The sequence below is a fragment of the Cottoperca gobio genome, chromosome 16, assembly GCF_900634415.1.
Source record: "Cottoperca gobio chromosome 16, fCotGob3.1, whole genome shotgun sequence".
Lineage (NCBI taxonomy): Eukaryota > Metazoa > Chordata > Actinopteri > Perciformes > Bovichtidae > Cottoperca > Cottoperca gobio.
Genome location: NC_041370.1, coordinates 24306987 through 24332641, shown reverse-complemented (window position 1 = coordinate 24332641; position 25655 = coordinate 24306987). Strand labels below are relative to the sequence as shown.

The 25655-nt window shown below is 39.4% G+C and overlaps 1 protein-coding gene across 2 annotated transcripts in view; it reads left to right on the top strand.

Annotated features, from left to right (window-relative positions):
- grik2 (glutamate receptor, ionotropic, kainate 2) overlaps positions 1-25655 on the top strand; it is a 204499-nt gene that overhangs the window by 147004 nt on the left and 31840 nt on the right. For both annotated transcript variants that reach the window (XM_029451364.1, XM_029451365.1), the window contains exons 11-14: positions 2686-2892; positions 6074-6297; positions 12686-12804; positions 16824-17041. In XM_029451364.1, coding sequence (XP_029307224.1) covers positions 2686-2892; positions 6074-6297; positions 12686-12804; positions 16824-17041 — 768 coding nt within the window. The remainder of the gene's footprint in view (positions 1-2685; positions 2893-6073; positions 6298-12685; positions 12805-16823; positions 17042-25655) is intronic.

Sequence of the window (25655 nt, the reverse complement as noted above, 5' to 3'; positions counted from 1 at the left end):
TAGTTCAATAGACAACAGTGAGTGATACATAACCCTGAAGTTATTTATCATAGTTAAACATGAAAAGATAAAAAACCCTCTCAAAAGATGGTACTCGTCTTCCTTCCCCTAGACTCTGATATTGGCAGTATCAGTGAGTGCTGTCCTTCTGCATACAGTATTAAAAGTACCTGGGTGGATTTAAAAACCTTGGCATGCTCATTACCACTGAAGCAGTTACCATGGCGATGAGAAGAAAGGAAAACACTGCTCCTACCTTGGATTGGTAGATGTGATATACACATATTATACACATCACCTGCACAACACACTGCTGTCTGGTCAATAGTAGCTCACCCACCCTCTGATATATTTTAGTGGTCGAGGTTTTGGGGGTGTTTGTATATTTCACGTGTGTTCACCTTCAATAACGCGCCTGTACAAACAGACACCAGTGTATTTGGCTGTTCGTACTGTAGGTCTTGACATTGCAGCGCACTGGTATTGATCTGTATGTGGACAGTGCTTTCTGCTCTTTCATCAAGATTACATCAGTATCTTTGCAGTCCTACAGTTTCTGAGGTATAATGAAGCAACACGTGAGCTGCAGTGGGTAGAACATATGTACTGGCTTGTGTCAGCAATGATAATTGATTGAATAATTGTTGCTGTGTTGTTAAAGTGAGGATAAACTGTAGCTGCTAATTTGAACTGATGTCCTGTTTTATTTGAGGGCGGAAGGCAGCGATGGGAGAGAGTTACATTGTTACAGATGACAAATGATCAGACTAAGATGGTGATTGCTAGTGGTACTAATGATGCAGTTTGCTCCATTAATAAAGTTCTACTATTTAGCCATGGTATTGGTCTTGTGGGAGTAAAACAATGTAGAATTGAATTACACGTTTAACACCATTTAATGTGATGAACGCATATAGTTCACAGGTATCTTTTTGTTAGGGACACAGATTTCACGTGAAACAATAATCTTTTATGTGACAAATTCGCACATTTGCACATGTAGCTTTCAACAATTTTAAATAAGAAATGTAAGATATCACCCGTGCAAACCTCAATTTTGCATGTGTCTTTGTTTAAAGGGGCCATAATTTCACTGCTTGCCATACTATATATGACATAGTTAAGATTTAGCACAAGTTTTGTTTACGCAAATGAAAAGTGCGCCTATAAATACAATTTCTTCTTCTTCTTCTTCTTCTTCTTCTTCTTCTTCTTCTTCTTCTTCTTCTTCTTCTTCTTCTTCTTCTTCTTCTTCTTCTTCTTCTTATTATTATTATTATTATTATCATTATTATTATTACATATATACATGATATTAGACATATGTAGCTTTTTAAACATTTTACATGAGGAAACATCCATTTTACGTGTGTTTTTTGTTAGAAACCCAATTTAAAAATGTTTTTAATATGATACATGAAACATTAATTAACATGTGAAATGTGAAATAACATCTTAATGTGCTTTTGTAAGGGACCCACATATCATATTTACATGTGAAACTACTGTGTGTCACATAGCTGTTTGGATATTTCGTTTGTGAGACTGCATGAATTTCAAGTTTGTAAAGAAAAAGTAAATACATGAAAATATTAGGGATTAATGGTAGATTATTGAGAAAAATACACCACAGGACATAATGATAGGATTTTATATTTATGCACATATATAATTATATGTATCAAGAAAGCTGTCATTGTGTTCTACGTTTGTTTGCTTTCCATCCTCACAACACTGTGCAGAGAAATCCTCATCCTCAACATCTGTCTATTATCACTACTATAAGGCGAATGTATGATATACTGCAAAAAACACCTATTTCTTTTGTCTGCCACTACTAGTGAAGAGAACAAACTGTTTGTTTTCTTGCCGCTTATACAAACACAGCCTGCATACTGTTAAAACTCCAGCCAGTGAAATGTGTCAAAGCTGTTAGCAATCTTTAATGTTTTTTTTTGTTTCAGTCACGGCACAGTTATATTATAAACAACACCTGCCTGATGATATATTGTTGGATTTATTTGTCTGAGAGAGTCAAGGGAGTCATAGAAATGAGGGACGTGCGGCAAGAACGAGCGTCTAAAGCTAACAAAGACAGATGGTGCACGGAGCAGAGGTAGAGAGCAGAGGAAGCAGGAGGAGGAGAAAACGGGGAGTGAAGCATGGAGGAAAGAGAGGAGAAGGACATGGTAGAGGAGATGCTCAGTAGGCGGTAGCGAGAAAAAAAGCAGTGCGGAAGAAGACATTAGTAATCTCCCCAGCTGTTTGTGTGAACAGAGCGGATGTGCCGGCTCTTGTTCTCTCTTTTTGTGTCCGTCTATCAGCATCTCTTATCTTATTGACAAAGCATGTGATGTCCTGAAAGCTGGGCCTGGGCCCAAAGCCAGCCTGCTGAGCCTGAGAGGAGCACAGAGTCATTGATATGGGGGATTATCTCTTATTATGGTCATGCCTCACTTTGCACCCACCCTACCTCACATCACAGGACCAGGACTGCTGCCTGACACACACATAAACACAGTAACTTCACACATGCTTTGCTCGTCAAGCCAATGTGTGTTTGGACTCGCACAGCTCAAACGCCTATCTCACCTATCAGACACCCTTTCAGATAGGCCTTATCAGTAGGTAAAAGATGTCAAGTGCTGTAGAGACTCATCCCTCCTCCACTATTTCACCTGACAGGAAGAGCCATACGTGATGTTCAAGAAGTCTGACAAGCCGCTGTACGGGAACGACCGCTTCGAGGGCTTCTGCATAGACCTGCTGAGAGAGCTGGCCAACATCCTGGGCTTCACTTACGAGATTCGCCTGGTGGAAGACGGGAGATATGGTGCACAAGATGAGAACACAGGCCAGTGGAATGGCATGGTGAAGGAGCTAATTGACCACGTGAGTCTCTAAATCAATATCAAAGACTTTGCATGAATGTGATCCCAGCAAACACATGTCAACATCCATCTATTCTTAGAGGATCATTCCGGTTCAAGCAGCTTTTAGAGTTCAGGTCAATTGTTCCTTTAGTTATGATGGAATGGTCCACACCGAGTCAATTGCTTTGGTTTATTGTCATGCAGTTTTTTATGCAATTCACCTCAAGTATGCTCTCTTGTTCTATGTCAAGAATGTTTTACAGATGTGCCTAGTTCTAAATCAAACTGCCATAGCAACATCTATTACAATTGAAATGTTTGGTTGAAAATGACCAAAAATAAGATGTACTGTAATGAGAAGGAGTATTTCACTGAAACACACTAAGAGGCAAAAATAAATAGGAAAGAATAGGGAGGTAACAACTAGCACTATTTGAGAGTACAGTGAAGCGAGGAGAGCATAGATTCTGTCCGGACGTGTTTCCCCTACAGAGCTTATTAAAACACACACACAAATACACACAATCTGCTCGCAGTGTAGATCATTACACCCGACAAAGCCTCAGATAGGATAAACTGCATGGGGAGAAAAATAGCAGACACTGCATGGCCAATATGTGACCCAGGAGGGGTCAAGTCTCCTCTAACTGCTTCTGCTTTTGATCAGGGCAGTCATTGGCCGCCGTGACAGATTGTCTCGGTCTTTTCAAGGGTGAAAGGCCCAATCCCCTGCGAGATGATCTTCAGTGTGGGTTTGCCCCACTTCTTGGACAGGGTCCGGGCTTGACATAGACAGATGCTGATTGCAGCAGACAGACCCTCAGAAGACTGGGGAGTGTTGACTCACAGAGGAGAAGTTCCGTTGAGGAATGACATGATGGATTTTGAGCTGAACAAGTTGGAAACATCCTGTCAAAGCAATTAAGCAACATTATATTTGGTCTCTCTTTTGCTTAAAGTGTAATTTACATTGTGTAGGGTTGTGATAGAGCAGTACATTCAGAGATGCCTGATATCTGCAAGACTGTTTGTGCATCACAACTATGAGCAAGAAGCTTGGTCTATTCATCCTGTGTGATATATGGCAACCTTCATAAGACAAAAAGGATATATCTTTGAGAAATGAACCACTTGACCTTGCTGTGAATGTTCAGCATTTATAGTCACAATGCAAGCTAAGATTTATTAACTGTCAACAGAACAGCATGGTTTTCGCCCCAGATATGGTAACATGACTTTCCTGGGCAGGCTCTATGCATTCCTTCTCTAAATCTCTGAAGCACACGTCTCACATATATACACGACTTCTGTGCTTGCCAGAGAAGGGATTATGCCATATTATAAATAGCTCTATAGAAATGTCATGTTAAAGCTCAGTTTGTGGTGCAAACAGTTGCATGTGTACAGAGCAAGTAAGAAAACCTTTTTCAACTGTAAGGAAGCTCAAGGGGAAATTTTGCCACAAATGAGTGTTGAGTTGAGTGTGTTTGAAGCAATACATTCCTCAGTGAGCGTTATATTGACCAAGAAATCTGTTGTTCTCCCTGCATCCAGTGCCATCATTTGATGTGACAGTGATGTAGTTGGATGCAAAGAAAAACTACTGGTTATTTCAGCTTGGATTTGTAGTCTCCGCCTCTGGGTAGCCAGGGGCTGTAAATGCTCTAGACGCCGCGCAAAAACAGAACTTACTTCTTCTTTTTGCTTGTTTTGCAAACTAGTTATGTTTTCAACAATAACAATGGCATTCCAAAATATGAGTGCAGGACCACCATTTTACAACTGCATCTTTAGATATCAGAAAAACAATGCTTGATAAAAGAAAAAACAACCAAAACAAAGAAGAACCATACAAATAAAAAAAGTCCCTCATTAGTATTTGGGGAGATGAAGCCATTCATAGGGAGCATATTCAGTTGTTAGAAATTCAACCAAATAACTACAAAGCGATGAGAGGCACAGGATTTAATTTTGAGCCGACTGGCAGAGTCCTGCCTTGGCCTATACAATTGTATGTCATGTTTATGTCAATTTCAAAGAATCAATATCAATAAGAGCACCACTTCTTACATTGTTGCCTGACACATAACCACTTATACCAAACTGCAAGAAAAAAACTTCATACCAAAGCCGCACAAGGTTCTTAACAGTTCATGTCATTGGAAACCTGGGGAATGGGTTGTTAAGTTCTTGCAGTGGAAAAGGATTATAGGTGTCCCCAGACCTGCACAATTGCAGTATGCAGTACAGTCTGTGAAGCCCAAAAATGTGTCATTTGTGATATTGGGCTATATCAATAAATGTGTATTGATTTTATTGATTAATCTCAATAATTCAATCTTATCCTTGAAAGATTTTAAAAATTTGGTTTGAAACAGTAAGCAGTTGTAGTAGTACAGATATTAAAATAGATACCCTTGCCCGTTTAACAATAAGAGAGGAGAGGTATGTCCTTAAAATCAATGCTTCTTCTTGGATACAATCTCTTGCTAAAATATCTGTAATTTCTTTAGGTGTTTTGCTGAAGTTGTCACAATATCACTAGAAGCTCCCTGTGCAGTAAAGAGAAAAACACATTGGCTGTGTTAGTAGTGTCGCATGGTTGCCAATTGCACACTTACAATTTCTGTTTTTTGGAAAGGTGGTGTATCTTTACAGGATGTAACATATTGACAGTGTTGCCGCCAGCGTTTAGGCTTAAATAGAAATCAATGGGCCCAGGAGTTTGATGCAATTCATAAGCAATAATCATGTTTCGCCTTTTACAGTCAAAGTAATTTGCTCTTACACATAATAAAGAATATTGTCACCCAGACTATGTGCTAATAGTCAATAGTTTGGTTATACATTATGTACGTCGTTGTGTTTGTCCTCTAAAGCACTGGTGACCTGTCCTATATAAAGTACCGTGCTATGATAGGCTACAGCTTGCAGCCATCCCAGCAAAAGGAGAAAGTAGGTAAAGAAAATATATGAATGCTTTGATTTAAGCTCCAGGGGGGAAAAGGGTGAGTTTAGTAGTGGGAGTATACTTGATGGGTGGAAAGAGAAAGAGGGCTTTAAATTTCTTGCTAAGTGCCTTGGGACAGACTCTGTAGTGTGTAAAGACCCTGTTTTCTTAATTTGATTGCCTCTAAATGCTTCTTGTGCCTGTGACTTATAGCCTATCTCTCTTTCCTTTTTATGTTTGCTGTTGACAGAGAGCTGATCTGGCAGTGGCTCCCCTCGCCATCACATACGTTCGTGAGAAGGTTATCGACTTCTCCAAACCCTTCATGACGCTGGGTATAAGTATACTGTACCGCAAGCCCAACGGGACCAACCCTGGGGTCTTCTCCTTCCTCAACCCCCTCTCGCCCGATATCTGGATGTATATTCTGCTGGCTTACTTGGGTGTCAGTTGTGTGCTGTTTGTCATAGCCAGGTAACATGTCACTTCCAGTGATCACAGCCTCACACACAGTCAGAAACATGCTTAGCTGCCATCGCTCAGCCTCGCCCATTGGATTTACGACAGGATCTGCGTCCTGAGCACACTCATAGTAAACGCCTACCACTCGGTGCTGACTCTAATCAACGGTCATTTATCAAACCTCAGCCTTAACGCCATTGTTGTGTAATGTGTTTAATGCAGTTTAATCATGAAGGATCACTTTAATATTTGCCTATTTCCACCATTATACATTTATCAAGTATTAATCTGGCACTTGGCACAGCTGCAAGGTTACTCCTGGCCTGCTACTTCTTGAAATCAGTAAATAAAACCACAGGAGATGCATACACACACGAACACAGACCTTAGACAGAGAAGTTGTAGGCCTATCAGCCGTTTGAGTGTTGTGTGTATACAGTATGTCACATATGGATATGTGTGCGTAAGTGTGTGTGTGGGACGTGTCTCGTGTGAACACTGCTGCCCCCTCTCCCACCTTTCCCTCACTATCCCCAGTGTCTCAGAGTTCATGCTGTCTTTTCGTTTTCCTTCACCTTGCTTCAAGCACAACTATGAAACAAAATAAAAAATGAAAAGATAGATTTAAACACAGCTGGTTCATTAGAGTTGTGAGCTGTCTCACCCGATGAGGCATTTCATTGGAAAAGCAGAGTCAAACCTGATTGTTTTCCTTGTAACCTTTTCTTAGGATGACAACCTTATCTGTACTCTCTGTCATGACTAACCTTATAAATATCTATGCCTAGACTTCAAAGCATAAAGAACAGTTAGGTGCTAACATGTGTTTTTCCACATACAACTTTACATTTAGGGTTATTTCCTATAGTTGCCTTGGATTACTTTCTCATCAATCTATTAAAAGTGGTTCTATGACCTGCAATTTCAGGTTTCTCACTGCAGTTAATCACACTTGTTCAAAGAAACTGAACCCAAGGAGGGAATGCTACAAAGTTCAAACCCATTGTTGCAAATATGTTGGTAAAGAACATTTGTGAAGAAGGTTCTAGAACTCATTTGGAGTTGCACTTATGGTGTTGGTGATGGAAAGTGATCGTACATAAGGGCTATGGATACAGTGGTTCTGTGGAGGTTAAATGTAGTATGGGGTAGAGCGCTGTACTGATTTATAGTAGAAAGCAATGATACAAATGCATATTATATCATAATGTGCTTTAGATGAAAACATCCTATAAATAATCAGAGATGTTTTCATCATCTTTGCTCTGCTGGTGTTCCTGAGATTTAATGTGACCTAACCCTAACCATACTGCTAGAACATCTTGCATAGACTGGTAGGTGTTGTATCTATAGCAAACACAAGCAGCTCTGTATTACGTCATTTGCTTTTGTGTTTATCTACTCTACAGTTTAGTTTGGTGACATCAAAAATCCTTTGGCTGGTGAAACGATACAGCATATTATTTGTCCAGGTTGTCCTTTCTTTCAGTGTCTTGGCTCAGACGAATCCTTTCAGTCGATGAAACCCAGTGCAATGTTTTTTCAAGGTTTGTTCATTTGATCCAGTAGCTCTATGCTCAGGACTGCCATTGAAGCATGGTGAAGAAAAACAGAGAAAATAAAGTTCATGTTAACTCTAAAACTTTTGGGAGACATCGGCTCTCTTGCAGCTGTGACCCGACAGTTTTACCGTTAACGCACATGTGTTTTCCGATGTTACTGGCAATATGATCACACTGTCATCTAAGTTGGCTCAGAATATGCACCTATCTGTATTTAATATCATAATAAGTAAGTGTTTCGGTAAGTGTATAAATTCCCCCCTCACTTTATTCCTTCTTTTTTCCTGTATACACACATGCATGCTGGGCTACAGCTGCATGTGTTTGCTGTAGAGTGGAGCACATAACAGTCTCACTAACTTTCATGAACTATGAAGTCTAAAAGGCAGATTTTATATTGTGAACAGAACATGTGGAGATTACGTTCCTCCACCATGACAGATGTGACCAGAACATACATGCATATAAATTAGTGTCAGGCATTAGTTCCATCAGGTGAAAAGAGCCTCTGCAGTTGAACTGCCTAAACAGTAGATCATATTAATTTACATGTCAAATATCTTCTCACTTTCTTCCCTGGCTGGTTCCTTCGCTCCAACACAGTGGAGGTGAATGGATTTTAGTTTAAATTGCTCACCACAGAAATTCAACAGGCACATGTCTTACCATGAAGAGTGTCCCTGTTGTTCTAGATAATCCACAGACCTAGCTGTCAAACCTTTTCACTGAAGCTACCCTCTACAGATGAAACACTCCATGTTTAAAATAGAAAAAAGTGATAAGAGACGGATATCTCAAAACCTCTGCAGGAAAAAACAAAACTATCTGCATTGGTACACACAACAAGGGGCAAGAGAGTGAACCAATCATTTTATAAAATCATCATGGGATCAGCTAAATGTGAAAATGTTGATCGTGGTTCAGTATTCTGTCAATAGGAAAAGAAAACCAAAAAAAGTCACACTGTACCAATCAAAGAAGAAGAAAAAAGGCTTGCAAAAGATAACAGGATAACAAACTTTCTACATTTGCATTTTAAGTCCAGAGCATTGCACTGCACTGGTCCTACATTTGTAGGACCAGTGTCTGAAACAAGTAAATTCAAGTATAGACATTTCATTTCATAACATGAAATATTTTATTTCCTACAAATCTCTGAAACTAAATGATTGATCATTGCCATCAAAAATGACCCATTAGATTGTTTTCTGATCTGACAGGCCTGAACTATGTCACGCTACTTTAGCCTTTGCTCTAGACAGAACAAGTCTTAATTCAGATGGACATGAGATGTTGTTACTCACTCAAATGTAAACATACAATAGGCATTTGCAAAAATACATATGCTATCATTTTTCTTGGGACCATCTCTGCTTATTCTATACTCCTATTAAAAAGTATTAACTGTCGCATGACCTCCACTTAATCCTTTCATGGTGTGGAAATGTATATCTTTAACTTCTGTTCACATGCATCATTTGTATGTTAAGAAGTCACTCCAATTTCACGAAACTTTGTGAGACCAAACTGTCTAGCACAAACAATTGACAGGCAATACCTAATACCACCAGGTTTATTTCCACTGTGCATTTATATACTGTTTATGTGTGTGTACACATTACACATTTTATCTATGTATGCTTGTGTTTTTGTGCTTTACCGTGTGACTGACTGTTTGTACGAGTGAGAGACTGACAGAGACCGAACACCAGGACTGACGTACACAGAGCTAGAGCAGCTTCTCTTTGCCATGGATAGGTCTATTCCACATGGGTGCACACATGATTACTCTGTTCTACTGCCACCTGCCCTGATATCTCCAGTTACTGATGTTAATGTCACCCGTTGTTATTGCTTTTATGTTCCCTCTAATGACATCAATAGCACTGTTGCTGCTTCTGGCGCAGGTGATGAAACAAAAAAAAAGCCTGTATAGGACATCACACCTCTGCTAAAGCGGAACAGTTAAAGTTGGTGCACAATATTCTTTGTCTTTCTCTAAATAATTGTGACTTGTGATATTGATATTTAGTTCTCTCTTTACTCACATCAAAGTGTAATCTGTCCGTCCTCGTTGGTTAAGTGCTCATATTAAAGGCAGATCCTCATCATGTGGTTCAAATTCTCCTCTGAATCCCACGCAGACCTCTAAGCAGGATGTTCTGGATATATGCTTATCCTTTTAATTTTCTCTAAATCTTGAGACAAAAAAGACAACTGGGGTATTGAGTCTTAAAAAGTAAACGGAAGGTTAACAGTTATAATTACATTGGACATTTAAAAGAAATCTGCGTCATGTAGGGATCTGAAGTATGTTACCTTGTACAGTAACATACCAGAGTTGACTAATCAGAACTACATATTGGTTGAAGAATGTTGCCAGTGTTAAGCCAATGTACACAAAATGATTTATCTTGCACTTGTCATTATGGTTGAACATCTACCAAACGAGGCAAAGCAAGGGAAGGCACATTTATTGTGTGCAGGATATTCGAAACACAAAAGGAAGTGCAGAGACAGGAAGCAAAGAAATGTATCATGAAATATTGAAACACAAATTAAAACGGCAAAACACCATTTTAAAAATAAATAAACCCGAGATAGGATAGCATGCGAGTGCTAGCAAAGATTTTTGTAACTTGGATGTGGATGTAATCTGCTACCCAATTACTTCAGAGGCAGAGAAGGGTCATAACATGTGATTCACAAGCAGTAGTAACTGAGAGCCGATACAGAAACCTGAGAATGTCTTTGCAGCTACATTCTCTTTCTTTTTATTTAAATTTAAGCAAAAATCCCAAATATAATAAACCAATTCCACATTGTTGTAAAATATGCACCACTGTAATTTTATAAATAGCAGCAGCAGTCTAACTGAGCTCTTTTGGTGTGACCTGTTCAAAGATCATTACAATAAAAGTGTGGAAAAAATCTCAACACTTCAACAGTCAGCAGAAATATAAGGCATACTAACCTGGTCCTTATTTGCACACTGCATCATTTCTAACATTAGACAGTAGTTCATGTGTAGATATTTACAGTCTATCATCGTATCACCGTTCTCTCCCTCCCATGACATTGGCGTTATCGTGTCTATCATCGCTGGAGGTTTCTGCTGGGTGACCGTGACCCCGTAGAAAGATAAAAGCCTCACATTGTTTCTGCGCTGCTGAAGAATTCCCCGCTTTTTTGATTTTTTTCTCCGTGCTTATCTCTGCACTGACCTTGCTCAAAGTTTCTCCCTCTGCAGCACAGATGATCTGAGATAATGTAAGGGCATTGTAATTGGATCAAAATGACAGCAAGCGGGGCCAAGCAGTGCTACAGTGAGAGACAGGTTAAGCTATGTTGTCTCCTATAAACGGCGGTGGTTTAGCATTCTCTGACCCAACCAGCAGCAGCAGTCCAGCCAGCCACTCCCATGATCTAGCACGACGCTGACAACTTCGCTCATCCATGTTAATGGCGAGCGGTAATTGGCTTTTCATGACATGATTGGAGGAAACACACTCAGAGATCTCTGCTCAAGGGATTAGGTCACATATGCCACTGGCAAGGTCGCAGTTCAGATGAACTCAATTTGGCATTGCAAATTGACAAGCAAGCAAATCTGGGGCAAATTGAGTGAGCGGACGGATTGATTTAAGGCCAAGGATTGTCTTAAAGCAAGAATAAGGGGGACGCGCAGAGGTCCTTGAGCTACACTACACAATATCCTCCCGGGTGTTGTAGGGGTGAAAAGAGACACCACTGCTAACCACATTATAATGGCAAAGCCCATTAGTCAATGAGAGGATACAGTTATGATGCTGTCATTTCATCGATACAGCCCTACGTCTTCATATAGAGGCGTGTATTACAGTATTTAACCAAGTACTACTGTATTATAAGCAGAGGACAATGGATCAAAACCTTAACATGTGGTGGTGTAGCAGTTTTATCTGCATTATCCTCCGTGCAGATGTTACATCCACTCGAGGTTATCGTTTTTGACTTCCAGTGCAGCAAGTCTACATTACGCATTGCAATTTGATTAGTCAAACCCTTTGTGTCTGTTTAACAGATTGAGTCAAGATAGGGCCCCGGTTCTCCCTCTACCCCAGCACAAACCAAATCAGGTCAGAATGTTTAATTGTAGACCAATCAACCTTTACTAATGCAATGTCACTTTTATTTGATATGAATAAATGAGAAATCTTTCTGCTTGAGGAGTGTGTCGAGTAAGGGGGAGCGGCGGGGCTGGCGTGGGCATGATGGGAATGAACCGCTTGATCTGCTGAATATTAATGCGCCTCTAAGATTATAAGGATTATTAGTTCTTTTCTCGGCTGACAATGGAGTTATTTTCAGACCCCATCGATTAAATTACTGAGGGAACTGCCTTTGATATGACGACTCCCACATGAGGAGCCACCTTTGGAATATGAGTGGTGTTAAAGCAAGCCAAATCCCCAAGTTATTACAATTTAAAACACACAAGAGAGATTCAGATGAGCAGTCATTTTTAGGCTTTATTTTGACTAATACATTGCTCAGTAAATACATCCTAATAATGATTTTACAATTATTCATGTAAATAACTCTTAATTTACTAATCCAGTTAACAGCATAGCTATCTCAGGTATGTACATGAGTACACAGCAATGCTTTTTCATTCGTGAAGTGTCCTCAGGCATGATTTGCAGTGTTTCCTCTCTGGACATGACTAAGTAACATTTGTTTTCTCTCTCCTGTCTCTCCAGGTAGGATGACAACTCTTGGTATCTTGTGTTGTTTACTCTCGTGTCTTTATGCAACTGCAGTAAACATATGTGTGTGTTCTCTGTTAATTGTCACAGGTTTAGTCCCTACGAGTGGTATAACCCCCACCCTTGCAACCCCGACTCGGATGTAGTGGAAAACAATTTCACCCTGCTAAATAGTTTCTGGTTTGGAGTTGGAGCTCTCATGCAGCAAGGTAGACGCCTCTGCCTGTCCCCCTTTTTCTAGCACAAGTCCCACTTTTTTGCTGGGGGTCAAACTTGCTCTTGGACCAGGCCCATGGCCATGCATGGGGGCCTCTGTGCATGATGCTAGATGCTTTACTGGTAGAGTCCAGCAGGATGGACCGAGTGGAGCTTGAGTGATGTGATCAATGAATGAGGATGGTGCACCTGCATGCTACCCATTTTCTAACTCCTCCCCTCCCTCCCCCCACCTATTCACAGCCGTCTGAACAGGTAAGTGTACCCACCCAGAATACATGAGATGGATCAAATGGGTGAGATTGAATGAGAATGTGAACTCAGCAATTTACCCTGCCTGTTAGGGTTGGTTCTCTTCTGCCAAACCATGCCATATCTTCTCAACTCGTTGCCATCTTTAGACTGAGAAAAAAAGTAAAAAAAAAAAAAGTAATTTATTACTCTAATTATACTGCTGCGTATATCCTTTACAATGCATGTCAGAATGGGATATATGTTGCATTTTTAAATGAGTATTTATTCCAAAGCAATTGACAATACAACATGTTTGTAGGGCCTGGAAAGCATGGTAGTCTATATACTGGATGTCTGTATGTGTCCTTGCATCTGAACAGTGCAATGGAACACACAACAAACTAGATGCTATAGTCAAAGCTGCTTTTAAGGGTTATTTCACATCCAGCCATGCAGATTTGGTTTGGGTTTTATATGTCCGGGTTTTGAATAGCTGTCTCTGACATTTCTGTATACACCCTAATAGAATGGAGGATGAAGGGCTTTCCTTTGTAGTGCACACAGTGTTGAAAGAATATATGAAACCAAGTAATGGCTGCAATCATTTGAATCTTATTATCAATTGAATATCTTATTGTGAAAGGCAACCCCAAATAAATTGTTAATGTTCACATTTAGACACTACAAATATTTTTTAATTAACTGCACAGATTTCTTTTCACCTTTAAAATAATTAATCTGAACATATTCAACTAGATATTCTATTTCTTACTGCATGAAATTATTTGTTAAAATATCTACTAAAATAATCAGTGGCAACAGTGTTCCAGGTACCTGCCTCCACCATTGCATTAGGTGGACGGTGAAATCTCAGAGACAGATATTTCAAAACTTGGAAAAATAAAAGCAAAACTATCTGCATGACTAAATACCACTAAAGCTATGTGGGAAAATGTGTTTTTTGGATGACGTGACCCTTTAAGTCCACAGACAATCTTTTCTAGGTATTAGTAGCTGATAATGTATCCCTTGTTGGCTGGTTGCATGCTTACTTATACTGCATGCTTACTAATATCCCAAATTAGCGACTAACATTTTTCACAGAGTTTAATTTTTTGAGTCCTAGGATGCAAATAGTATTCTAATTATTTGAAAACAAAATATGATTACTGGTTTGACTGTAACCTCACCCCAACGAAAAACACCAAGAAGATTTAACTAACAAGGATCCGTTTAGGATTTTTGTAAATGTCATGCATTTTAGCAACTCGAAATAGTCCGTAGCTAAATAGAGTAGTGTTGTTTGTTTGAACCCAGCTGAACAGATGTGTAGCGTTGAACAGTTGAGAAGATGTGGCTGAGGGCCAGAAGGCTGTGGGATTAGACTGAACCGTGCTGGACTGCACTGTAGAGAGGCTCCCCTGCCCGGCGGCTTGCCCCGCCCCCCAGAAAACTGTGGGATGTGCTGTTTGGTCATGACGTTACCTTGGGTACATGACAGTCAGCCCCAACCAGGCTCTGTTTGGGTCGACTCGTTTCTCCGAGTGGGTTGCCCCTCTTTATTGTTCTGGTTTCTGAGGTGAAAGAGGAAAAGAAGCCCGGAGCTGGTAACATGTTTCAAACAAACCTGCTTCTGATAGAGAGCCATGGGTCCAACACAGAACAAGCAAAATCCACTGCTCACAGAACTGATGAATATGTGTTTGTGTTCATGCCTGCTCCCTTGATTTCTGTTCTTGGTTGTGATTTTATGAATGGGCAAAGTGGGTGCCGGGTGACTTCGATACTGTGGTTGAGCCATGTATGACAGTGTGGATGGCTGGTGGCTAATGAGAGGTTCAATGTGTTTTTAGAAGACTGTACCGCTGTCTAACTTATGTTTTAATTGATAACATAGACAATAAAGTCATTGTTTTGTTGCTAGTAGCCAAGGGGATCTTAAAGGGAGCTCTGTGAGATTAGCCTTCCAGGGGTTCTCTTTGTTTATATCACACAATTACTTCTTAACCTTTAAATAACCTTCAATTAATGTATTAAAAAAAATAGATGCATTAGTAGAGATATGATCCGTCTACTAAATGCATAACAATGAAAGGTGTGTACATGCTGAAACTGTACGTGTGGTTCATGACATAACAGCAGATCAGAGATGTATTTTGGCTCCAAACCATTTAGTGCTTTAGAAACTAATAGTAGTGTAAAGTCAGTATTTATTTCATAAAAAATGTATGCAATGTTCACACTCTTGTAAGTTTAAAGTAATAAACAGCCGCACTAATGTCTAATGGTCTATGCTGCTGATCTGGGAGGTGAAGCCGTGTCTCATCTCATCAGCTCCTATTTGTTTCCAAATGCACACACATATACATGTTGGATGTTGAGTAATACACACACAGAGTGGTAAAAACTGTAAAAGGCACACTGCAGAGTACATAATGTTGTACAACAACACAAGTTGGTTCACATAATGTGCGTGTTCTAGGCCTAAACTGCATGCAAATATTATATATATAATATTTTGTTAATTTAACACCCCATATTTAAAGTGGCATCTTGGTGCTACAAAAGAGTAGGTGTAGTGCCATCGCTGCATTTTGTTAACATGTAGACATGCTGACAATAAACACATTCAGCTACTTGTGAAAAGACACAATTATATTAATGTTAATTAAACCAACCACTGTTAATTGTAGTCAGTAAGTCAGTATATTATGTACATTTAGTTGTTATAACTTAACAGGTAAGTTAATGTCCCTAAACCCTGATGTACTCCTGGGTTAAACAGTAATGGAGGAACCCTGGAAGGCATGCCCCCCCCTCCATCCTGTCCTCCCCTCACTATTGCAGTAACAATAGCAGTGGACTCCAGCTGCAGTCGGCTGTCATGTCTTTCGCTGCATGCTCCCTCTACTAGACAGCTCACTCAGGGGACTGCGAGAAAGAAAGAAAGTTTGATGAAAGTGAGTCTCTCACAAAGGGAGTGGAGCACAGAGTTCTTAACCTCCTATCTGTCTGACTCTTTATCAGCTTTCCCTCTGAGTAAATGTGCGAAATCCCAGCTTTCAATAGCTTAAGCCGCTTGAGGAGAATAGTGCTGATATAACCCAGGTCCACATCCTTTCCCTTGGACAACAAACCTCCCTAACTCCCTCCCTCCCGCTCTACCCACGCACATATGCTCCTTAATGCTCTGCATACATTGTGAATAAAACTTGAATGTAAAACAGTCAAATTAACTGAAGATTTAGTGTGAGAGATAAAAAAAATTGTCAAAGTAACTTTATAGAAATTGTCACAATCACTGGACTCACTCCCAGGGGGTGAAGTAAATCTGCGCAGATGCTTATGTAGAGTTAGCTTTAGCAGTTAGCTGGACAGGGTTGGGCTGCTGATCTTTGAGGGACCAGAATCTGAAAGTGATCATTGTAGTTGTAATAACCCTGTAATGCCGTAGTATATTGTCACGGCACCAGTAGTACTGATAACATGATTTGTCTGGTTTGATTAATTACTACTAAGCCATAACATAATGGAGAGGCAGTACAGTAAAGACAGACAATCAGCCAGTCCACAGCACACAGGAATACTTGGTAGACTAAATACCAATCACCAGATCCAACCATGAGGCTGCCCACTCTGCCCACTTTGTGTGTATGTGAGTGTGTGATCCAGGCAGCCTGGTCTGGTCTGGTCTGGCCTGGCCTGGCCTGGTTGCTGCCACCTCCCCAGCCTGACGCTGTACCAGACCTCACCAACCTCCTCTGCTCCTCTCGTTCAGGATCTGAGCTCATGCCGAAAGCCCTCTCCACCAGAATTGTAGGAGGAATCTGGTGGTTTTTCACGCTCATCATCATCTCTTCCTACACGGCAAACCTGGCGGCCTTCCTCACAGTGGAGAGGATGGAGTCGCCCATCGACTCTGCTGACGACCTGGCCAAGCAGACGAAGATAGAATATGGGGTGATCGAGGACGGCGCCACCATGACCTTCTTCAAGGTTAGTTACAGCTGGATATCATTAAACCAACTACAGTCGTTGACGGGACGTGTTTCCCTGCCCTGTATCACCCAAGGAATTAGCTTTGGTGTATAATGGTGCATACATAAACACAGTAAGAGAAATAAAAATAGAGAAATAAGAGCAAATATTGAAAAAAGAATTACAAAGAAATTACAAAAAATATTATAGAAATAAATATTATACTGTATAAAAATTATATATAAAAAAACAAGAAACATAAATATACAAAAAGGAAAAATTAAATAAGAATATGACAAACTATATATGAAATATGTAGCCTAAATCCGAATTAAAGTGGCAGTATTGTGCAGAAATGTGCAAAATTGTCAGAGGAATGTGTAAAGGTTCAGATTACCATCATTAAATCATAGCGTATTTTGTCTAACGTTTTGCAGAGCTAGAAACCAGCCAGTTTTCCTGTACCGGAATAATACTGATACTCAACTACTTGACTGTCTGTGTAAATGAGTTTGTGGTAATTTTATAAATACAATATTTCTTTGTCATGTGTTCCCTGTGAGCACAATATGAACTCCAAATCTGTTCCTTATAGATTTTGAGACAAAGCCTCAAGATTAGGTAATAATTCAGAATTTGCCTGTTGTGATATTGTACTTAATTGGTGCAAATTTGTAATAAATGTAGGTACACAAAATTTATTGACACACAGTGAACCGGCAGCCTTTGGGACAATCGGAGAGTCTGGCGGCCAGAGGCTGTTTGCCACCTCACCCAGTTAGCCTTGAAGAGTAATCTGTAGCTATATTACATAGTTATTTTATACTTTGACTAGTTTCATACAATCAAATAAGTATGTTATTGTTTTCTGTACCCACTCATCATGTTCAGTGTCATGAGGAACTGGAACCTGTGTCTGGATTGGTCACCAACCTCTCACTGACACGGACAGATAGACTAACACATTCACACCTAAGGGCAATTTTGACTTCAACTAACTTGCATGTCTTTGGACTCTCAACTCCATACAGAGCGGTCCCCGGCTGGGTTGTGTTCAAACCCAGGTACTTGTGCTATGAGGCGACAGTGCTAACTACTGAGCCACTGTGTCACCATGATCAAATACTGCTGTACCTCTTTGCCAGTGAAATAGCCTGGAACCATGTAGCAGTGAGAGTCCTACCCCTGCCAAGACTCTAATTGGTAATCCCCTTAGTGTAGGATCATATAGAATATCTGATGCGTGTCAAGGAAGTTGTGTTAATCCGGCCACGTTTGAAAACTTCCCTGCTTTAGATCTTGTTGCTCCAAATATTACATTTCTCACCGCTGTTTGTATGTCGTTTTTTTTCCTCTTTTGAGATCTATCGATGGCACTCGGACAGCGTTGAGATTTAACTTTTTTCCCACCTCATTTCTTATCCAACTGTGCAATAGGCACACATACATTCGCAGGTACTTTTCACACAAAACAAAGACCCGGCCGTGATAAATATGTTTGTGTGTGTTTCATCTGAACTGAAACATACTCACATGAATTCATTAGAAAAGTGCTGTGGTGATAGTTGCAGAGTCTTTTTATCTTTTCACCACACAGATGAAGGAAACAGTTGGTGTAAGAAGCAGCATATGTGCTTGTTAATCATCCTAACTATGCTGAGGTCCCTCTGCAGCCATAATTTACAGCCTCAGGTCAGACATTGTTATTCTAAATTCATTTTGCAGTATGGGCCGGGTTGGTATATGTTCACAGGATAATACCTGTGCTGATTGCAGTTTTTGTGTCAGTTTTGAGAATATGTTTAATTATTTTTGCAAAATTGCAAATGTAATGCTCCAAACTTCTACACAATGATAACGGTGTTTGAAAACTAAATGCTGTAACTAAGTAACAACCTTCCTTTTCAATACAGATTATCACACGTTTAATGCAAAAAAATTAATTGACTAAATGTTTTTGGCAGACTGGTTACTATTCCATATCCATCTCAGCTGGTTGATATTCATCCATATCACACCTAAACTAAAATGCTTGGAGGCCAAACACCTTGGATCAAAAAGCTCGAGGTGTAAAATCTCACTTTAGAGCATACCTCTTGAGCATGTTGTGAGCAGAAGACTCACAGGTTAAATCTGCACTTATGCTACTTATGGTTGTGAAAAGTGAAGAGAATGCTGTCAAGAGAACCAAAAATCTAGGTATTTTCGGGTAAATTCCCCCACCTCTTAAGAGGTTAAAGGTTAGTTCACATAACTTTCAAATAAATATATTTTTACCTCTGATGGTATCTAGCCATCTTGTTCAGGTTTTGATATTTCTGTTTCCACCTCAATACAATGGAGTTTGATCGAAGTTTTGAAAGCAGAAAAGAAAGAAAGGTTTACTGATTGCTGCAGAGAGTAGCGCTGCAATATTATTAAAATGGTCTCTCCAGGGGAGATTATGTTCCATCGCGCTCTCTCTCTCCCCCTCCCTCTCTTACTTACCTGTCTTCCTTCCTCTTCCACACTCTTACCTGTGACTCCTTCTCACCTCTTTATTGTCGCTGTGGTTTTGGTCACGTTTCCTCTCTCCTTCCTCCTGTAACTGCCCCTCAGAACTGCAGGCTGCTGCATCTTTCCTCTGTACGCACATACCAAACACAATTAAAAAAATGTTTAAATTGTTCTAATCTGGAAGCTATTTTATAATTACTTTGTCGTCGGTGGCAGCTCCGAGATATTTACCCAAGTCGTGGCTCTTCTTACCTACAGTTTCATACTGCTGCATTCATTTTGAACTGCAAACAAACATCTTTGTCATAGATAAAGTTAATCCACACTTTCCAGCCAATCAGAATAGGTTATGCAATGGTAATGGTATAAAATTCTAAAACTAACTATAAACAAGACGTTATGAAGTACAAGTGCTTAATAAGTACAGAGTACAGTAACCAAGCAAATAACATCAACCTTACAGTACTACATGTATGCTAGTAGCACCTTCATGCAGTGTTTTATTGTTAGCTTCAGGGATCATAGTGGACTATCACTATAAATGTTGCCAAATATCAACTAAAGCAGGAAACTGTTTTCATACATGATGCCGCTTCGTTAGAGCCCCGCTGTGTCGGAACATAATGTACATGCACTAGTCAATAAGGACCAACAACTAAAATACAATGTATTACAAAGCTAAATGCATATCATGCTCACTCAACAGCAGCTTGTATCATGACATCCACTGGCTGCCTCTTTCTGTAACATGTAGTCCTTCTTATGGTTTGAGTATTAATCCGTCTAGGTGGATGCAGAAGGCGTTTGTCCTCACTGAGGGAATATATTCTCTCCACACGTCCTGTCTGAGGCGTTTAGAACACACTGCTGAGATGATGAATGGAGTATTTTGATTATCATCAGTCTTAGTTGATTAAGTGCAGCACACACGGATGATGTGTGCACGTATCACAATCACTATTCAAACCCAGAGAAAATAAAGACAAAATACCTACTCTTTGGGTAATTATTGACTAATTATAAATACAAGCCTAATGGTGGATAATTATGTAAATGTCTGCACGAGCTAGTCTCTGAAGCATTGAGGCGTGACACTCGTCTCCCGAATAGGGACGTTCCCAATGGACTGTCGCTACAATAACACTGAATAATTTAATAAGCAAACACACACCGCTGCTGTGTCTGGCTTGTTAGCTAATAAAATCAAATCTTATGGAAGGGATTGCTGGTTTTTCACCTTGTGTGTGTATAATGCGGAGATGGCTTGCAGAGAGACAGTAGCCCTTTACATGTCCGTGGCAATAAGCTCCATGTTCCAAGGCTATACAAGCCTGAATTGTTTTGCATTAGCCATGAGACAAATGGGGGGAACACTTCCAGCACAGTGATTAAATCACACACATAAGGCTTATTGAGATGATGTGCTTGATACCTGAGAGAGCAGAGGGGCAGGGTACGGGAGGGGGGAGGGGGGAGAGGAAATGGAACATTTCTAACTTCTTCAAGCACATGGCTGCTTGATGTTTACGATCACATGGATACATTCACAGGAAAATAGCAGCATACTGCATAATAGAATGATTATTAAGTATGAATTCACGCTTAATCCAAGTCAGTCTCTTTTCATATCAATTAACTGAGGTGGGACGCTTGTATTTTTCCCATTTCAAAGTTAGTACAGATACGGCAGCGACGCTGCTATTGTTTTCAGTTTAAGAGTCTGTGCGTCGTCATGTGCAAGATGCTGTAGTTGAGATCCAAATCAAGGCTGAGTCTGAAGATGACCCCCCCCCCCCAATTTATGGCCCTGGCCCAGTTTGGCGTCGCGGCTGGTGTGATCCCATCCCAAAATTTATTTTAAAAGCATCCTCAATGTAACTCAAGATAGAAACACAGGAGTCTCCTGGATAATGTATAAAGGCTGATGTTATAGACATCAATGTCATTATTTTTATTTAAATTACCGTATTTTCCGCACTATAGAGCGCACTGGATTATAAGGCACACTGTCAATGAATGGTCTATTTTCGATCTTTTTTCATATATAAAGCGCACCGGACTATAAGGCGCATTAAGCGAAACAAAACAGTCAGATAAGTCAGTCAGTCAAACTTTATTAAACGTGTTCACAATAACTCTCAACATTGTTTAAACGTTAAGGAGCGTATTCACAATAACTCCCAACCTTGTTCAGTTGTAACACGTAAAAAAAACAGTCTGATACCGCCAAATGGTCTTCTTTACTTGGCGCAGGTCATCTTCTTGCTTCCTCCACTTCCGTACCATTGATTCATTAATGTTGAATTCTCTCTATTCCCATGTTCTACTGCGTGACTGATAGCCTTGAGTTTGAAGTCCGCGTCGTAAGCGTGTCTCTTGACAGGTGCCATTTTGGGGTCCTTATACACACACACTGTAATATTATGGTGAAGCACAGTATGTATTACTCCGCGACGCGGACTACGGTAGCTGTAATGCTGCAAGCGGTGTGGCTTTGTAGTTTACCAAAATCGTACTAAAACATTTTGACAGAGCGCCGTGTACCACACAAAATCGCTTCGAGATCAGTAACCACAACCAGAATTAATCCATATATAAAGCGCTCCGGATTATAAAGCGCACTGTCGCTTTTTGAGAAAATTAAAGGCTTTTAAGTGCGCCTTATAGTGCGGAAAATACGGTAATCAGTTGGTATGGATGGAGCTTTAGAAAATTCAGAATGCTTTATAATTTCAACTGCAAATAAAAAAAATGCACCTGAGCTGCTGAATTCACGTGAAATGATTTAACCATTTGAACCTGACCAATTTATAAATTATATTTCTATTGTTGTATTACTTGATAATTGATAGAAAAATAGGCACCATCTGACTGATGGATTCCTTTGAAACACAACATAAACTTAAGTCCTAATTATTCCACATTTATTTGACATCAGGCTACTAAGGCTCAGAGTTTAAAACGTGGACATACAGGCAAAATTCAACTATTTAAATGTTCAGCTATTTTAAAATTGATAATGCCGACACTTACATGAATCAATATGTAACAGCCATGTTTGTTTTGGAAGGCACTAACAAATGATGGTGTCCTACCGAAAGGGACACCAGATCAGAAAATGTTTATATGCCATTCTTTCAGATGGCAGGGATAAATGACCTAGTTCATTGTATCGATTGGAGGACTTGTTGGTGCGAGAGAAGTCGGTGATATCCTGTGGTTGCTCCGTATGGGTCCAACTACTTTTAATAAATCTGTTTTCACTGGCTTTGAAAAACCTAGAATAAAGAGTATTGCAATCATGTGGTTTGGAAAAGCAACCATGATAGTCAATATTTAACTGCTTAATACATACTTTACTTTACATTTTTATAAAACACGTTCTTTAAAAATGTGCAGCAAATGACTATGAGTCCAGAATTGGTGTACGTTATATAACCCCTTGTGTTTAATGTTAACAGTGTATCATAGACAATACGTGTAAAATATGGCGTGAGAGAATGTTATAAAAAAGCAAAGTTGTTTGCTGACAGAAAGTGTGCGCCACTTCCCTCCGCTCTCTGGATTCTTTTGATTAGGGCCCTTTGAAAAAATATGCAAAACACTTTGGCAAGCAGCGAGCTCCGAGTCTTGACAAGGACCAACAGATTGTGTGTTGTTTATGGCAATTCAAATCCACACACACACACACACACACACACACACACACACACACACACACACACACACACACACACACACACACACACACAGCTAAACCACATTGTGTATACTCGCTCAGTGTCAGTAAAATAAAAAGTGCTCAGAAACACACACACCAAGACATAGTCACATCTACTGCGTACACACACAGTTGGACGGATCAGACTTAACATTTCACTTCCACTCATTCTTTTTCTAAAGAAACTGGAAACATAAAACACATCAGTTTAGGAAGAATAATATGTAATCACCTAAACCAGATAAACAGCTAAATGTCATGTGTATCAGTCAACATCTGCAGTACAAACACAACTTTAATTATTTATTTGCAACTTCCCAAGAAACTCTATATGCATTACAAATGAAATACTAATGAAAATAACATATGAGACTGAAGAAAATCCCCCTGTGCTTGGTACAACCTGTGACGTCATTGATGACATCAGAGATAGCATTGTGTCTTCAAGGTGAGTTTGGGTTAGTTAGATCACAGAAACCTAATGTTTAACTCAAGAAACACATGAAGCCAACAAACAATGACTGAACTTAAAAATATGTCCTGATTTATTGAGATAATATAACAGAACATCATCTAAAACACAAACAAACCTGGAATAGTAAGCATTGCCAGATAGAGATATTAGAGTATACTGGCTGATTAAGGAAATGGTGCATCTCACCCACTTTTAAACAGGCCCCCCCTCTCATGGTGGGATTCATGTAATTGTGGAATTGATCAGGTGTGCAGAGGTGAGAAAATAAGATGGATTGGCTCTTTTCTTCACAAAATTCCTTACTTCCCCTATTTGTGTAGAACCAAGCTTGACACAACGACTGCTTTAGAGAGTGAGACTGTCTGAAAGCATACACTATGTCCTTATCCCTGTATGGCTCATTGCATCAGGAGTACAAATGTACAAAGGTATGCAAATTAGTTCTTGGAGAGAGGTTAGGAAGGAAGCCTAATGCAGCCAGGGGAGGCTATGACAAGCAGTCGAACTGATGCTTTTCAAGAATACTAAACCCCTTCAAACCTTGTTGTATCATGAAGCACATCCCCTATATTGTTACTGCTGCATCCCTCTTGCTGTTAATGCCGAGATAATAAAGCTGGACCTTACCGAGAATTCACAGAACCGTAGTGCACTGCAGAGAATGAGATGTTGCCGTGTACTTGGAGGGTGTGAGGTGGAAGTGTATTTGAGTATTTAGAAAAGTGCTATTTAAATTGAATGTATTATTATTAGTGTTATTGTTATTGTTAATTATTATTAATAATGCTAATAATAATTACCACTAAATCCATTTTTTAAATGTGGTATGCATAAAGTGATTGTGCATTATGTTAATACTGGTCATAATTTATTATTAGTATTATTAATAATAATAATAATAATAATAATAAAATAAATAATAATACATTTAATTTATATAGCACTTTTCTTATTATTTTTCTATTATTATTATTATTATTATTATTATTATTATTATTATTATTATTATTATTATTATTATATAGCAATAATAATAATAAATTAGGACCAGAATTAACATGATATCAAACTAAATGCACAATTACTTTATTAATGCCACATTTAAAAAGTGGATTTAGTGGTAATTTACTCTTTGGTAAAACAAGCAACATTTATAATTTAATACAATTCCAAAATAAGCAATGAGTTTTGTGAAAATGTGATCAAGCTAATATGGATAACATAGAGTAAACCTAAACATTCCTTTGGCCTATCTGTGTAGGGTTCATAGTGGAGGAACACAACTATGATGTGCAAAATTAAAGCTGAAGTTTTATATTTTTCTAGTTTTCTAGTTATTCAACATGTAGAGTCGGACGTGCTGTGCATATCAGACAGAAGGCCGAACAGTCTGCAACCAACTTCACAGGGTCTTCAATACAGGAAATTCTGAATACTAATTTAAGTTGCAAACCCTTGTATGCATGTTTAAAGACCACTTAAACACCTACATTTAACTCCAAGCCTCCCCACAACATCCAAGATTAATAAAGTGACAACATGTACATTACTAACTCATGCAGGAGTCTGAAGTCTTCTTGATGAATATCATAAAGTGAATATAGTCTTGTAACTCTAACGACATTATCATGTTAGATGAGTCTGCTATCTGATTTTACAGAACTGGGATGATTAGTGTGCACTTTTGTTTCCTGTCCCCAAGGTCCCGGAGCCCAACTTTAGCTTGAGTTGTTATTTTGTTGATTCTGCAATGTTGGATGAAATTGGGCTCCTTAGCTACTGTAAGCTGTTACGTGATGTTTCAGGACTTACTGACCCAAACCTACTTCCCCTCCTTTACTAGCACAGCTCAGAGAAGTGAAGCAAATAGAACAATTAATGTTGTTTTCAGACATGAAGCTGCATCTCATGTGGAAGGGTGGTATAGCGGTCTGAAAGGG